Source organism: Benincasa hispida, chromosome 1 (genome assembly GCF_009727055.1).
Source record: "Benincasa hispida cultivar B227 chromosome 1, ASM972705v1, whole genome shotgun sequence".
NCBI classification, from domain to species: domain Eukaryota; kingdom Viridiplantae; phylum Streptophyta; class Magnoliopsida; order Cucurbitales; family Cucurbitaceae; genus Benincasa; species Benincasa hispida.
Genome location: NC_052349.1, coordinates 9,271,115 through 9,286,747, shown reverse-complemented (window position 1 = coordinate 9,286,747; position 15,633 = coordinate 9,271,115). Strand labels below are relative to the sequence as shown.

The 15,633-nt window shown below is 35.6% G+C and overlaps 3 protein-coding genes across 6 annotated transcripts; 2 read left to right on the top strand and 1 right to left on the bottom strand.

The window, feature by feature from the left end:
- Positions 1-3,477: 3,477 nt before the first annotated feature.
- Positions 3,478-4,608, top strand: LOC120067617 (ATP synthase delta chain, chloroplastic-like). The gene has a single exon (XM_039019176.1). The coding sequence runs from the start codon at positions 3,752-3,754 to the stop codon at positions 4,424-4,426; it is 675 nt and encodes a 224-aa protein (XP_038875104.1). The 5' UTR covers positions 3,478-3,751; the 3' UTR covers positions 4,427-4,608.
- An 816-nt stretch (positions 4,609-5,424) lies between these two features.
- LOC120082264 (serine/arginine-rich splicing factor RS31) lies at positions 5,425-8,868 on the top strand. Of its 3 annotated transcripts, none has more exons than XM_039037550.1 (6): positions 5,425-5,582; positions 5,889-6,014; positions 7,651-7,763; positions 7,894-8,123; positions 8,233-8,514; positions 8,617-8,868. In XM_039037550.1, exons 2-6 carry the CDS (start codon positions 5,909-5,911, stop codon positions 8,645-8,647), a joined length of 762 nt encoding a protein of 253 aa, XP_038893478.1. In that variant the 5' UTR covers positions 5,425-5,582; positions 5,889-5,908; the 3' UTR covers positions 8,648-8,868. The 3 variants fall into 3 exon arrangements, with proteins under 3 accessions (XP_038893478.1, XP_038893575.1, XP_038893498.1); XM_039037647.1 differs by lacking the exon at positions 5,425-5,582 and adding an exon at positions 7,008-7,526 and having other exon boundaries at positions 5,883-6,014; XM_039037570.1 differs by lacking the exon at positions 5,425-5,582 and having other exon boundaries at positions 5,883-6,014; positions 7,008-7,763.
- Positions 8,869-11,108: 2,240 nt separating this feature from the next.
- Positions 11,109-15,337, bottom strand: LOC120082124 (probable serine/threonine-protein kinase WNK7). Of its 2 annotated transcripts, XM_039037397.1 has the most exons (7): positions 14,583-15,337; positions 13,889-13,926; positions 13,516-13,743; positions 13,204-13,424; positions 12,955-13,112; positions 12,462-12,864; positions 11,109-12,232 (listed from the first exon to the last, which is right to left on the bottom strand). In XM_039037397.1, exons 1-7 carry the CDS (start codon positions 14,634-14,636, stop codon positions 11,346-11,348), a joined length of 1,989 nt encoding a protein of 662 aa, XP_038893325.1. In that variant the 5' UTR covers positions 14,637-15,337; the 3' UTR covers positions 11,109-11,345. The 2 variants fall into 2 exon arrangements, with proteins under 2 accessions (XP_038893325.1, XP_038893403.1); XM_039037475.1 differs by lacking the exon at positions 13,889-13,926.
- Positions 15,338-15,633: the final 296 nt, after the last annotated feature.

The following is a 15,633-nucleotide window of genomic DNA, read 5'->3' as shown; positions in this document are numbered from 1 at the left end:
TCTTTCTTTCTTTCTTTCTTTTTTGGGCAATGAACAACAGTTAACTCATTACATTTCGCAGAAAATATGGTTAAATAAAATGAAAAATCAAAACTTTTGATTTCTAATTTTTCTCCATGAATTTCGTTATCATCATCTTATTTTTTTTCTTCTTACTGTTACTGCTTTCTATTTTTATTCCATCACATTTTTTTTAACTAAATCTACCTCATCATCTTAGCAACCAATTAAATGTTACCACATTTCTTCAACAATTTCACTTTCAGTTCCTCTAAATTTGGAGATCGTCACATAACAACTCTCCAAGTTCACTAATTATTGCTAGAAAATGTTCTAGGATTTTTTTTAATGATTTTTTGTTATATGTTACATACTTTTCAACTACATACATACTTTTCATCTTAATATTCTTAACGCTCATTTGATATTTGAATTCAATTAAATATATATATATTTACAAACTTTTAAGTATAAATATTATAGTTAATGTAGACAAAATACTATTATTTATATAATCAACAATTCTACAATATACTTTGACAGTCATCGGTCTTATGAGAAGTGGTTTTCGAAGTTGATTATTGAAAATGAATTTCGTTGAAGTTTGTCATCGGAGGTGGTTTTCGGAGCTGGAAGTTGATCAGGCGAAAGTGGTCGTCGAAATTGTTCATCAAAGATGATTTTTGTCGGAATTTGTAGTCAGAGGTGGTTGTCAGAGCCCGAAGTTAGTCACATGAAGTTGGTTGCTAAAGTTTTTCGTCGGATGTGGTTGTCGAAAACTCGAGTTGGTTGTTCAAGTTGCCTGCACAAAGGTGGTCATCGAATGTGATTTTCGTCATAGTTTGTAGTTGGAGGTGGTTGTTAAAGCCTATGAAGATGGTTGTCAGAGTTGGTTATTGGAGTTTGTTTGTCGAAGCTTGAAATTGGTCGTTAGAGTTGGGTCATCGAAGGTGGTTGCTAGAGACTGAAATTGGTTGTTAGAGTTGGACTCGATGGTTGTCGGAGCTCGGAGTTGGTCATTGGAGCTATCATTGAAGGTGGTTGTCAAAGCCAAATTTTGTCGCCGAAGTTGTCATTGGAGGTGGTTGCCAGAGCCTGGAGTGTTGGGAATGTCCTAGAACTCGCATTTCGTGTTAAACGTTCTATTTATCAATAATAATGAATTGTTGATTTTGCATCTTATTATGGAAATCTAATAAACGCATCATTGGCTATAGTTTGAATGCTGTAACTTTATGTAATGACATAAATAGGATCAAGTTGACATTATATAGCCTAAATGGTCTAATAAGTATATAGATGAGATTGAGTATCTCATCCTAGTAACATCGTTTGATGCGACCCACTCTGTAGTTGTTACAAGTAGTTGTAAAGTGCTACTAATGATGTGATCCACAAATCGTTCATGTTGAGACAGGAGAGTGGAGGCATCCCATGCAATGAGTTTGCGTATAGACTGGACCACGAAAATAGTAACTTTTCTTTATAACGACCGCTTACTGTTAAAACTGCCTATTTCATTTATTATATAACCTATGTTAACTCAGTCTTAATCCTGAGCTAGCTACAATTTTTTGTTTGTTCGAGATTATCTTTTGATCTACAAACGGTGAGAGTAGTCCAACAACACTGCTTAATAAGCTTACCATTTTAGGGATAAGACTGGATGAATAGCTGGGACATAGCCTTGCAAGATGAAATTCACTCCTACCCTATTTAGGGTTAAGAGAAAGGTTGTTCTCTTAAGTACTGATGTCATGTCTTGAACAATCGTGGCCCCGCCTTCTCATGATAAAGAAATGATTTGATTCATAGTGATTATGAATCATAATTGTTCATTAGAGGATCACTAAGAACTTAAGGAACAAGATGTATTCACAAGGGTAAAACGGTATTTCTGACATAGCTGTGATTATGAACAAACTATGAAGGATCGACTTACTATTTATGATTATTAAGTGGATATAATATATCTACAATGAGGGGAGTTCAACTATGGGCTATAGTAGAGTGTCCCATTAGTTAACGAATGAGGGTTAGATCGAACTAATGAGTTTAGCTGATTAATCTCGAATCGTTGGAACCCATGATCTGTAGGTCCGCAAGGTCCCTCTACTAGCTCGTAAATGGATCAGCTTTAGAGTTGCTTGAGAAATTAATTTGAAATGTTCAAATTAAACGGAACAAGAGAATATATATTTAAATATGATTTAAATATATGAAGATGATTATTGTGCAAAAATTAATTTTAGAAAAACCATTTTTCAGTTTTATTAATCAAAATGGTTTTGAAATCATTTTGTGTTTTTAAAAGAAAAGTGAAAATCGGATTTTGCATGTTGCACAGAATGGAGAATGATTTTTTTTTTCATTATCTTTATCTTTATGCTCACACAAAAGCCATCAACTTCTCTTCATTAATTCTCCAAGCATGAGCTGCAGGCATGCATTAAGAAAAGTGTTCTTCCATTCGGCTGCTGTGTGTTCTTCACTGTTTTTCACCATTTCAAGTTATTCTTGAGTCCCACAACTCTGTCTAAAGCTCTAAGAGGATAGTAGAGAAGACTTTGAGGTGGTTCACGGTGATCTCTGGTGAAGACTGCTGCTGTACATTTAGATTCTTGGAGAGTTCTTCAAAGGTATGATATTAAAACCCTATTTTTAGAAAAACATGCCTGAGTTTCTGCCAAAATTAATGAGTTTGAATGCTTATGGATCCTTGATACTTCTGCTGCATGTTATTTAACTCTTTCACGGAGTTGGTCGCCGGAGTTTTTATTAGAGGTGGTTATCGGAGCTCGAAGTTAGTTCCTAAAGCGTGACAGTGATTGATGGGTGGGCCATTAAAAACATTAGAAGAAATGAGAGTTAGGATGAATTGGTAAAATATACCAACTCGACTCTACCAACATTTAAAGTTGCTCGACCAAACAATGACAACTCAACTTATGTTGGTGGAACAAACACCCCTTGAGTGATTTTATATGTTGATGTTACTTTTTCGATTTTTCTTTTTGTACTATAGAATATGTCCATGAAAGAAATTGTATATTTCATAAAAAAAAACGATAATAATAAAATAAAGAAATTATACAAAGTAATATTAAAAAATTAATTTTTTATTATTTTTATTTAGTCGAAGATATAATGTCCTACTTAGTTTAATTTTGCTAAAATTGGTAACATGTATATAATTCTTATTGATTTCGGGATCACATGTTTAATTCTCCCACCATTAAGGTGGTTTTTGTTTCGTTTCTAATATGTCATAACATCATTTTAATTAATATATTTCGAGTTTTGTTCCATTTTAATAAAAGTCAAATTTTACCCTCTATATTTTTAATAAATATTAAAATTAATCATTTCTGATATATTTTTTTTCAAACAAAAAATTCTACAATTAGAAAAACATGAAACTCAAAATCATGACTAAAAAGTTATTGTAACGCTTCCAATATCATTGATTCGCGAATCCCCATTTCTTCCTCTTTCCTTCCCCACAAAAATGGATCTTCATCTGAAGCAAGGAAGGAACAGAGTTTAACAAGAACGCCATTGACAACAATGGCTACCAGAAGAAGAAGAAGAAGAAGAAGAAGAAGAAGAAATAGAATCAATGGGTCTTTCCGAAATTCCATTCCCAAAATGAGTGGCTAAGAATTTCTCCTTATCTTCAATGGCAATTTAGTTCCACATAAATCCAATCCCTAAACACTTCCCTTTCCAATCCTCTCTCTGTTCATCTTCCATGGATACTTTAACAACAACCTCTGTTTCAACTCTCAGAGTTCCATCAACTCTAACTTCATCGCGCGACCTTCTTCACCTCAAGAATCCCACCGCTCATCTCCCTCATCGCTCCCCTTCTCGTACATCCAACTCAATCTCAAAACCCCCAATTTTTGTCTCCACTCCCAAAACCCTAAATTCCCTCCCCTTTTCCTCCCCCCGCCGCCCCTCTTCTCCCCTCCTCCACCGCCGCCCCGCTGCAGGATACGCCGCCGCACTCGTCGACGCGTCCCAGACCACCGGGGCGATTCACTCGGTGGCGAAGGACGTTGGGAGATTCTCGAAGCTGCTGAGAGGAAAGCGAATCGGAGGGATTTTGAACGATCCGTTGGTTGGGGAGGAGGAGAAAGGGCGATTGGTGAGGGAAATTGCAGTGAAGGGAGGGTTTGAGAGGCAGGTGTTGAAGTTGACGAAGATGCTGATTGAGAAGAAGAAATTGGGGATTTTGACAGAGGTGTTGAGCGAATTCGAGAGGATTTATGACGGGCTTTGCGGAACGGAAGTGGTGATGGTTTCTTCGAGCAAGAAGATGGAAGAAGAGGAGTTGTTTGGGATTGCGAAGAATGTGCAGAGGCTGAGTGGGGCTGTGAAAGTGAAGGTCAGAAGCTTCGTTCATGGCGGATTAATGGCGTAAATACAATTTGTTGGCTATGAAGTTTGTAATTCATATGAACCATTGCAAAGATCTCAGAACTCTGTTGTTGAAACAAAATTGTTCGATTAAAGTTATTAGGTACATTCATAGTTCATAACCTCACATAATTCTAACGTGTAATTTTGATGAACTCAATCAAATAGTGCAAATTCTCACACCAACATTTTAAGCTTTTCATTTTATCAAATAGCAAACGTGTAATTTTAAAATGTAAATTCTGCAAATGGAGATGAAATCTAATGCTCTGAAAGTTATCAAGTCAGACAAATCTTTTAAACAAAAAAAGAGGTTTCTTTGGTAGAGATTGAGGTCTCACCAAAAGACATTGTTTTTATGGAAATATTGTTGAAAATCTCTTATTTTAGAACAAAGTTTTTTTGAAAGTAGATTTGTATTTATTTATTTTTAATATATATAGTATTTCATTATTTTAACTCAATCAAATTATGTACAGTTAATATATTATAAATCATGTAATATTGTAAAATAATAATTATACAAAATATTTAACACATTATATGTTCATAGTTTAGTTAATAATAATTTATATTCAACATATTTTGAACGTTTATATCAATAATTTAACCTTGATTTTTCTACTAAACTTTTTATAATGGTATATAGGTTAAATTACTATTTCAATCTTAGTTACTCCCAAATTTTCAATTTTCATATGGAATACGTTAACGAAAATCGAGGACTGAAAATTAGAAATTTGAAAGCATCCTTGTAAATAACATTTAAGATTTATTTTCAATTTAGAGATAAAAAGAAATAAACAATATTTTATCTAGAAAAAAAAGAGAGATAAATAACGGATCAACAACTGAATGAACTCAGAATTGGGCCTTCTTCCACTTGAGGCCCAATCTATCTCATCCTTCTAAAGAATTTAAATCTCCAAAAGACCCTTTTGGCAGTCTAACGGTGAAATCTCGGTTGGGGGAAGTCTTCCATAGAAAAGTCAGATAATCGGACGGTCTGAAAAGAACAGCATCCACAGTAGCGCTCTTCTTTTGCTGTTTAAAAAGAGTCGAATTGCATCATTATTATCTAGGGCTTCGTAAAAAGTGAGGGCTTTCTCTTCCTCTCTCCTAGGGTTTCTCTGTTCTGTTTGAATCCGAGAATCTGCGAGGTTTGTTCTCTTTAATCCTTTGATCATTGATCCATGTTGTTCTATGTTTCTTTCATATGCTACTTGGTCGTTTTATTTTTGGTTTCTGCTCAAACCCCGAAACTTAGTTCCGTTTGCGCCTTTTGCTTTCCTCACTCTAATCTCATGTTTCGCTTATGGTTTGATTGGAACGAAAATAGCTTGAATCATGTTGATGAAGTTGTTTATCATTTTTTTTGGAGGAAGCTATTATCTTTTTTCACTTGTCATTTGATTTATTTTCGAACTCATTGGCTTCGCTTTGTTTTGGTTGAATATTCTCTGCAGTGCGATTATTAGTAGCAACGATGAGGCCGATATTTGTTGGGAACTTTGGGTATGACACCCGGCAATCTGAACTGGAGCGCTTATTCGCCAAATATGGGAGAGTTGAGCGGATCGACATGAAATCTGGTATATTGAAAGTTCTTTGTTATAGTAAGCAATGCCGTTTTTAACGATCATGTTATAAAATTGGTCATAACTTGGGCAGATTATATTGTACGAAGGATCCCTTTTTGTGGTCAGCTTCGAACGAATTGATTATGTTGAATATTGCTCTAATTTTTTTATTTTTTTTATTTTTTTTTTGTATTGTCAATGGTGGAAAGAGTGTGGGTTGCAATGCTTACTTAATTTCCTTTTTGTTCAATGTGAAACTGTATATTTTGTTACCTACTTTTGACATCTAAGATAATAAATGTATAAAAAAGGATCATGTTCATTTTGGACTTCATATGCATTGGATGGTGCATTTGGATTATTGGTGGAGGTTTTAATTTGAATTCTTCGATGTTCGTAAAGAATCTCACTCCTCTTACAGTGTGTTGAGTTTGTAGGCTCACAAGTGTCTATGTATGCATTGATGGATGGCATTTTGGTGTTGGTTTTACTTAGTATTGGCTAGCAGAATTCCTACTTTTAAGCTTCCTTGCTTGGATTATTTTTTTTGTTACATGTCTACTTTTTGTATTTCGATTCATCATTCGGATCATCTTACATTTTCCTTGTTAACTGACCTTGTTTACTCTGGGTATGAGTTTTTAATTTTGTTTGTTTTCTGGAAAATTTCCTTGGCCCTCACCCACCTTGCCTTACATCCTTAGTCCTACAAAATTATATTTCAATTAATGATTTTGGGCATGTATAGGGGTTTTCTAAATTATGGTATTTTAGTGAGAGGCTGGCTCCACTGATACTAACACTTAGTGTGGAAGTGATAATATCTCGTTTTTTAAAATTGATTTTTTAAAAAGAAATAATAAAATCCAGTTCAGTGACATGGATGCATAGCTATTATGCTATGAATAAAATCCAATTGTCCATTTTCTGATGAAAACTTAATGGCAGGCACAATTGCTATTTTTATGGGGAAAATCTCCATATAAGATGTTTCTTTTGACGCAGGAATTTCTTCTAAGGAAAATGAGCCAAGCTCCTATCTGGGCTCACCACCATGGCACCATCTGTGCATAAAAATTAATTTGGAAGGAAACTTCCTGCTTGCCTGCTTAGCTTCTTCACCTACAGATAGCATCATCCTGATTTTTCTTCAATCAATCATTCGTCATTCATCTACCATCACTTAAGTTGCAATACACCAGAATATGGATTGATCTTTATCTCATGCCTCATCAATTAAGTTGCAATTCATCAGAATCGTGTTAATGGATTGATCTTTATCTCATGCCTTGCCTAGCTATCACCACTGATCATAGGACATCACTGAAATCTGATCATGCCTTCCATATGATAATAGTGGCTGAATGAAATCTGTCATGCCATGCCTTCCATTTCTGAACTCGTGCTGTGTGAAAGGCGAAGGATAGTTGAAATTTTGGATTAAAACCTTTAGTAGACAACCATCTTAGTCCATCATGCAACGTCTCTACCGCTATATGTGCATCAGTCCTCCCATATTTGCAGGTGTTGTATTTTTTATAGTTTATCCCAGGGAAAGAAATCACAAGGCTGAGTGACAATACCTGCTAAATGGATGATGCTTCAACAGCTTACCAGTTTTGTATATCTAATTGTTATTATTTGGCAGGTTTTGCCTTTGTTTACTTTGAAGATGAGAGGGATGCTGAAGATGCCATTAGGGGACTTGATAACTTGCCATTTGGTTATGATAGACGCAGATTGTCTGTGGAATGGGCTAGGGTAGACCTCTCTCACTACATTCTTCTGTCCCTCCTTGCCTTCCTTTTGGGTTTATACATTATAGAAGCTGGTTTATTTCATGTTCTGAAGTTAGGCCATTTTATTCTAAATTTTGGTTTGGTTGGGTTAGGGTGAACGAGGTCGTCATCGTGATGGGTCCAAGTCAATGGCAAATCAGAGGCCAACAAAAACCCTGTTTGTGATCAATTTTGACCCAATTCGCACTAGAGTTCGTGATATTGAAAGACACTTTGAACCTTACGGGAAGGTGCTCAACGTTCGCATTAGAAGGAACTTTGCATTTGTACAATTTGAAACGCAGGAGGATGCAACTAAAGCTCTTGAGTGTACCCACATGAGGTAAGCTGAGTTTTGATTCTCTTGTGTGCTTTGGTCTTCATTTGGTGTGTTTATTTTCGTCTCTCTTATTGACGTGAAATATTGTATTGTGCCTTGTGGAATTTTGCAGCAAAATTTTAGACAGGGTTGTGTCAGTTGAATATGCTTTGAGGGATGACGGTGAGAGGGGTGATCCTTTTGATGAAAGCCCTCGAAGAGCAGGTTATGGGCGGCCAGGGGATAGTCCCTACCGGAGGTCACCTAGTCCCGTGTTTCGCCGTCGACCAAGTCCTGATTATGGACGAGCTCGTAGCCCTGCCTATGATAGGTATAATGGGCCTTATGAACGACGCAGGAGTCCTGATTATGGTAGGAACCGAAGCCCTGAATATGGTGGTGGTAGATTTCGCAGGTAATTTTTGTTCTTTGATAGTTGGCGGCACAGCCTGTATTTTGAGTTACCATAGCTTGTAGTTCAAGCTAACCGGGGTTTTCCTCATGCCTTTGTTGACAGTCGTTCACCCATTCGGAGGTCAAGAACCTGAAGGGAAATCTATTGTTGAATTTTCAGTAGTTACATTCTTAGGTTTAGGTCTGTGGAGTGTGTTAAGAGATAGTGACAAGTTCTTGTACAACCCTCGTATTGACTATTTGTTGGTAGATTTGGGATGATTAAAAGAACACGGTTTATCTGTTTTGAACTTAGTGGTTTTGATCCAACAATTTTCAAGGCTATCCAGCTTCTTCTATGCGTTTGAAATGTTAATTCCTGTTTAATTACAACGTCAGAACAGGTTGGACTTAATGTTAATGTTACAAGTGATTTTGAAATATTTATAAATTGTTACTAAATACTTCACTCAATCATTTATGTTTGACTTTATACTTTTTAAACTCCATTTTCGTACACATCATTTTGCAAATGATCATCAAGCGCAAGTGTTTTTTACATTAGCATTTAAAAATGTCCTCCGAAGCGATTTTTGGCCCTGACTCTACTTTTATGGCCCTCCAGCAGCAGTGCTCAGACAAGTCTGGCCTGCCTACTTAATATGCATTGAATTGAATGGACACCTACCTACCTTGTTTTAGGCTTATGAATGGCCAAGATTCACCATCGTATCATAACTTAAGTTATGATGATTTAGAAGCTTTAATTGTTCATGGGTCCTATAAGTTGGTGTGTCCATTGCAAATAAGCTTCTGATATTCTCATCGTTGTTTCAACTTGCTTGAAAGTTGGCTTTTCTGCTATATAGGGACGAGAATAGAAAATTTTAAAACTCATAAAGTTATTGGATAGTTCGCAAAGAGGGTATTGCATGTTGAATTCCCTCGATGTGCCTTCATGTAGTTTGGAAGTAAACTGAATGCAACAATCAAGCAGATGAGAAAAATGTTTGGAAGGACTTGTAAAAACCAATATAAGCAAGTGATAGAAGAAGAGGAAAAGGGAGGAGTAATGAAGAAAGTAAATCAGGAATGAAACAAGAAAGCAATTAGGAAGAAGCATTGGTGATCTTGAACTTCTCCAAAACCACTTTGCCTTGTTTGTAATTGTGTGAATCATTATAAGCCTTAATGTATTTCCAACCCAAGATTTGTCCACACTCACTACAAAACAAATCACAAACTATATATGTTCCACTTAATAACATCTTCTCTTGTTGAATTCCCTCTCTTACATTCCTTGCTTCGTAGAAAAAGAACGCTCTTCCTCTCACTGACTACACAACAAACAAACAAACAAAACCCACCATCATCTTAATTCATTCTTTCCATTATACAACGCCACTACACTCAGATTGTTAAGCAAATAATAATAATAATAAACTCAATTTCAATGGGGGCACTCACTCACCTGAAACCCTTTTGAAATAATATCATCATGTCTTGAGATTTGATTTCTGCAATTGTGGCAACTGTAAAGCCGTTCCCATATCAAATCCCAAAAGCAAAACCAACACTCAGAAAGCTATGTAAAGTTAGTTCCTTCCTTTTAAAGCATCAACTTTTGCCAATTGTGCCGATCATTCAGGGATTTTCTTAACTATATTATTTTCACTAAAATAAGAAAAGGGGTTCTCTTCTTAAATATGATTTTCAATTAGAACTTGTTGCTTTTAAATATTGTTAAAATCAAATCAAACAGGTTTAAACTTTTTATTTATATATGTATTTATAATATCTTTTCTGCTTACTTCTAAATCCAAACTAAACTTCTTGAAAGGGACATTTCAACTTCCGCTAGATATGTGTGGATAAAAGGTTCACAAGTAGTCCCTTTATTTTGATTTATTTTATTTCCAAAATGCTCATCTAGTTTTGAATATGCAAGGTACATTTTCTGATTAAGCTAATCATCTAATTTATACGAGTGCATAAATGACTATGAGCCCTGTTATTTGCCCTACTAAACTTATCTATCAAATTATGGGTCGTGCGATAAAATTGGAATAATTGGAAGTTCCTAATGGGTTTCATATCAATTAAAACTTGATTTTCTGCTAAAGATATTAGTATATATTAGGTTAAGTTACAGATTACTCCCCAACTTAAGTCTCCCAAAGCTTCCAAAATTATGTTTCAACAAGGGGATTCTAGTATAGATTTATTTTCGGAATCCCAAATGATATTTGTTCCAACTTTTGAAAATAAGTTTTATATTCATTAACTTTAAAAGTTTCTTTTTTAGAAATTGCGAAACAATTGAACATACGATAATGAATTTGCTAAGATTAAAAAATGACGAATTGTTGGAACCCTTTAGTAACACAGGCAAAAGTTTAAGAAATTTTGATACTTCTAAAGTCTAGAGACTTTAACAGACAGAAAAATAGAACCGGACAACTCAAATAGACATTTTTAAAGTTTTAGAACTTACTGGCCATCATTATAAATTGTAATAATAATCCTAACTCTTCAGTGAAAGGCTGTTCTGGAATCAAAATTCTTCTGTTATGCATTGAATGAAGGGTTAGAAGTTGGGAAAAAGGAAATGAGTGAAAATCAGTTCATTTTTTATAGAATGTGTTGCACAGAGTTCAACTCCAGAAGTACAAAAAGAACCCATTTTTGGGACAGCGACTTCTAAGAAAACGAGACGTGCCCAGCAAAGAGATTCGAACTTTTACAGTATCATGATATCCCTCTCTGATGTTTCATCAAGAGAGGAGTCACAAAACGAAAAGAGAAAACCAACACAAAATCAGAAAAAAAATGGAGGTAATGTTATATGTGCACTCAATGAATCAGTTTCTTCTTTGCAATCCATCTCTTTCTGGTGGCCTCTAATGCCTCCTCTCTCATTCGAGATAGCTCGTCAAACAATTGCCGATAATGTGTCTCGATAGCATTGATTTCCATCTTGAGTTCAGCATTGAGATCCTTGTCCGCTAAGGATAACGAAGAACAACTGCTCGTCAAGCTTATCACATGAGATGCTTCACTTGGAGCAGGCAATGACACGACCGAGTTCTTCAGAAAGTAATCCATGGGAGTGAACATTCCAACGTCACTAACATTTATTTGCAATTTGTCTTCAACATATGATGAACCGTGGGGCTCTAGTTCCGCAATCGACCAGTTCGAGCCTTTTGAACTTCCATCAATATTGGAACAATCATACACCTTAGCACTTTTGGTAGAGCAATCTTCAACCAGTAACTCCGACGCAAATGAAGCATGTGAATTCAAGTCCTCAAGATTAGCCAAACTGGGAGAAGATGGGCAAGTATCAAAAATGTTACTACCGGGAACATCATCAGCCCAGTCATCTCGCTCAGATTGCAGACAATCCTTTTGAGTACTACACACTAACCCAGAGGAAATGTCTTGTTCGACCAACCCATCATGAATCCCAGTAAACATAGAACCCCATGGAGATCCGATAGATGATTTGTCACTTTTAAGGATGGGAGGGCCGTCGCAAAGATTCGATTCTACATTTGAGGAATAAACAGACAAGGGCTTCCAACCAGGTATAAGCTTTGTTATCAAAAAATCAATAAATTCAGCTATGAAATCCACATCATGATTTATCAACTCCAATTGTTCAGCCATTTCAGCTGCCACTGATAGTGCAGTATCAGAATCGAGATAAAATGTAAAATGTATATTCCTCACTCGACCTGCAAGTTAAACCGTAGTTTTTTTAGGTGGTAAAAAACCATCTTTCACTGAAAAAAAATAAAAGATTGTACAAGGGCATATGAAAAACAAGCCCACAGAAAGAGTTCTCAACAAACTACAAGAACAACTAACTACAAGACTACAAAATGTATTTCATGTTGATAATGAGAAAGGAACAAAAACCAGTCACATAGAAAACGGGAAAAAGGTGAGTTTAAAAAAACTTACCATTCGAGTCTGCAATACGCATGGTTAATGCCACAGAGTTGTCGTCATTCTTATTTCCACGTAACCTGAACTCGTTGTTCTTATTCATTGTCTGGAATTCCACGACTGGACAGCGTGGACTCCCATTATTACTTTCAGCATGAGTGCTTAAAGAATGTTGTTTATGGTCAATGTCAATGTCCATGGAAATAGGTCCACTCTTTGGCAAATTTAATGATCTAAGAACCTGGTTAGGTAGCTGTAAGGGATTGCGCGTCGATTCCTTTGGGTTCTCAACTTGAAGAAATGAATCTTTAAGAAGCTCTTTTGCAGACAGCCTCTCATGCGCTGGAACCAAACATTTATTGATGAACTCCATGGTCTGTGGATCACTGACCTTAGCAAGGGAAGCAGGTTTAATACCCTGATTTATGACAAAAGCAGTATTAACATTATGGTCAGAAAAGACAGTTAATGTTTGGCATGACAATGAAGTGATGATTGTTTCGCTTACAGATGTAACTTTCCTAAAGATCTGAGCTGGATTTTTACATTCACAATATGGATACTCAAAGGTGACCATCTCCAGCATGCACATCCCAAAAGAATAGACATCAACAAGCTCATTGTACTCCTCTTCATAAAGTTCAGGAGCCATGAACTCAGGAGTTCCTTGAACAAAGAAAAAAGAATTTCAATACTTATTTCCCATTTTGTCTTTTATTTAAATTAAGACAAGTGATACATTAATTTGTTACTATACCAATTACACTTCGAGCGGTAGGCTGCTGCATAACGATTGCTAATCCAAGATCTCCAATTTTAACTTCTCCATGATTTCCATTAATAAAAATGTTATCACCTTTCAAATCTCTATGAATAATGGGAGGATCATGACTGTGAAGATAGACCAACCCTCGGAGAACCTGTCGCGCCCAATTCTTTATGGCCTTCATATCAACATGTTTATGCTTTTTACGGTATCTGATAGCCAAAAGGCAAGCAATTAACTAAACAGAAAATGTGTCTGAACCATAAAAAGACTAAATTCATAACCCTCAAACTGAAAACATACTGCCTCAAACTCCCAGATGTGAAGAGCTCAGTGATCATGTTGACTGTTTTCTTCTTATCATCCACCCAAGAATTGTAGAACTTGATAATATTCTCATGTTTTAATGATTTAAGTAGATGTACTTCGGAGTACAGCTTTTCTAAATCCTCAGGTGACTGCAAGAAACCATCAATCTTAACTTGGTTCCAGGCAACTTCAATCCCATCCACTTCGTCGAATGCCTTGTAACTAAATAGAGGGGGAAAAGAAAATAGAAATTCTTAGAAACCAGCAAAAGAATCCTGCATACACTCTTCTCTACTAAAGCAAATACATTTCATAAGACGTTCAAAAAACAGTAAGAGAAGAGAGTTATCAAGTCTTAGAACCATACACTGTCTTGAAAGCGCCCCTTCCCAGGATTTCATCGTACTGTTGTTCACAGACGAGGTAAAAAAATGAATACATAAATTCAAATAAATAACTGAAGGAAACAAAGGTGCAAACCAGAAGCAGGAGAAACTATTTGAAGAGTTTGCCACAACGTTGCTGACAATTTTGCACCGTTGGAGGTATGAGAAAAAATAATTAAAAGTACTTCGAACTTGTATCTAGTGGTTATTAAGAGCAAGTAGATTTTTGAATCTACATCCAACCCAGTGGTTATCAGGATGCGCTTCGAAAAACTTTCCAGAAAAGACAAACCAGTAACCACACGATTTGTTCTCATTGTCCATGGAAGTAAAAGATTTAATGCACAAACTTAACCATTCAAAAGAAAATACAAATACATTTCTTTTGTCCTAAAGTGAAAACTTGCATTCCAAGGCATATATTGTATTGTTTTTATTTTAATTGGGGAGGAAAATATTCTAACAGGGACGATCTCGAGACAAATTAATGTTAAGATAACTCAATAATAGAATATCCCAAGAACATAGCCATGTGCATCAAAGTTGAAAATTGAAAAATGCAGGGAGAATACTTGTAACCCATTAGTCAAAAAACTCAGCTGATGTAAAATTCTAATATAGAATGAATCAAATATAAAAAGCAATTAAAATAAATCCCAGCATTCAGTATTATACCCGAACGTAGCGACCAGTAGGATCTTTCTCGGCAGCAGTATAAGGAAACTCCATACTTCCAAATAACGCACTAATTGGATCAGCTACGCACTCATTTTCGATAGAAAAAGCATGTCGCTACCAGGAAGAGAAGGATTGAAAGAAAAACAAAAAAGACGAGAAGGAAAAAAAAGGACAAAATTTGCAGTAGTCAAATCGGGTTAGTCTAAGAAATTAGAGCAATCGTCGTCGGTGAACCCAGATCGGAATTCGAAAACGACGATGCTCGGAAAAGGCTTCAGAGGCAATGCAAAAAGAATCGAATGCCGATTGCAAGCGAAATCGGCATTCCATAACAAAGGGCAATGGCGATAAATCGTTAGAACTGGCAGGTCCTGTTTCCATACCATACAAAAATTCCCCTGAATCCTAAAGCACCACACAATTCTCGAACACCATTTTGAATCAGATGAATACAAATCCCCTCCTACAAAAAAAAAAAAAAAAAAAAACACTAAAAACACAAAATGCAGGCAGAAAACTGGAGAAATTGCTTGCGATTTGAAAGGGGAAAAAGAAGAAAATGGAAATGAAAATCGAATCTGAATTATGAATGAAAGAGGGATGAAGAATGAAGAAGAAACGAAGATTGATCACGATTCTGGTTTCTAGAGTAAAACTTAGCGAAATTGAAGGCAAGAACCAACACTTGTTTGGTTGGAATTGGAAGGAAACCCAATATGAATATTGTTGAATATGAATTGAATATGACCATTTTTGGAAAATAACTTCAATTCATTACTAATTTGTATATTTTCCAAAGTTTAGAGAATTAATTGAAATTACTTATGTTTTTACCATTCATTGTCACGTCACATTTTTGCTCTTTTAATAAAAATTTAACAAAAGAGTATATTTCTAACCATTTTAAATGTTGAGGGTTTTTTTAGAGCATTAGTAATGAGAAAAATGTTTTTGTATAACTTTAACAAAAGAGTATGATTGAAATATAGGACACATTTTTGTATAACTTAACAAAATTACTTTAAGATCCGTTTGAATTGACTCACGA

What these genes read in the sequence shown, in the direction of transcription:
- LOC120067617 (XM_039019176.1), top strand. Translation starts at nt 3,752, where the DNA reads ATGGATACTTTAACAACAACCTCTGTTTCAACTCTCAGAGTTCCATCA.
- LOC120082264 (XM_039037550.1), top strand. Translation starts at nt 5,909, where the DNA reads ATGAGGCCGATATTTGTTGGGAACTTTGGGTATGACACCCGGCAATCT. An exon ending in TGTCTGTGGAATGGGCTAGG is followed by an intron (nt 7,764 to 7,893) that starts GTAGACCTCTCT and finishes TGGTTGGGTTAG; the next exon opens with GGTGAACGAGGTCGTCATCG. An exon ending in GGTGGTGGTAGATTTCGCAG is followed by an intron (nt 8,515 to 8,616) that starts GTAATTTTTGTT and finishes CTTTGTTGACAG; the next exon opens with TCGTTCACCCATTCGGAGGT.
- LOC120082124 (XM_039037397.1), bottom strand. Translation starts at nt 14,636, where the DNA reads ATGGAGTTTCCTTATACTGCTGCCGAGAAAGATCCTACTGGTCGCTAC. An exon ending in TACCGCTCGAAGTGTAATTG is followed by an intron (nt 13,113 to 13,203) that starts GTATAGTAACAA and finishes TCTTTGTTCAAG; the next exon opens with GAACTCCTGAGTTCATGGCT. An exon ending in GCGTATTGCAGACTCGAATG is followed by an intron (nt 12,233 to 12,461) that starts GTAAGTTTTTTT and finishes TTTAACTTGCAG; the next exon opens with GTCGAGTGAGGAATATACAT.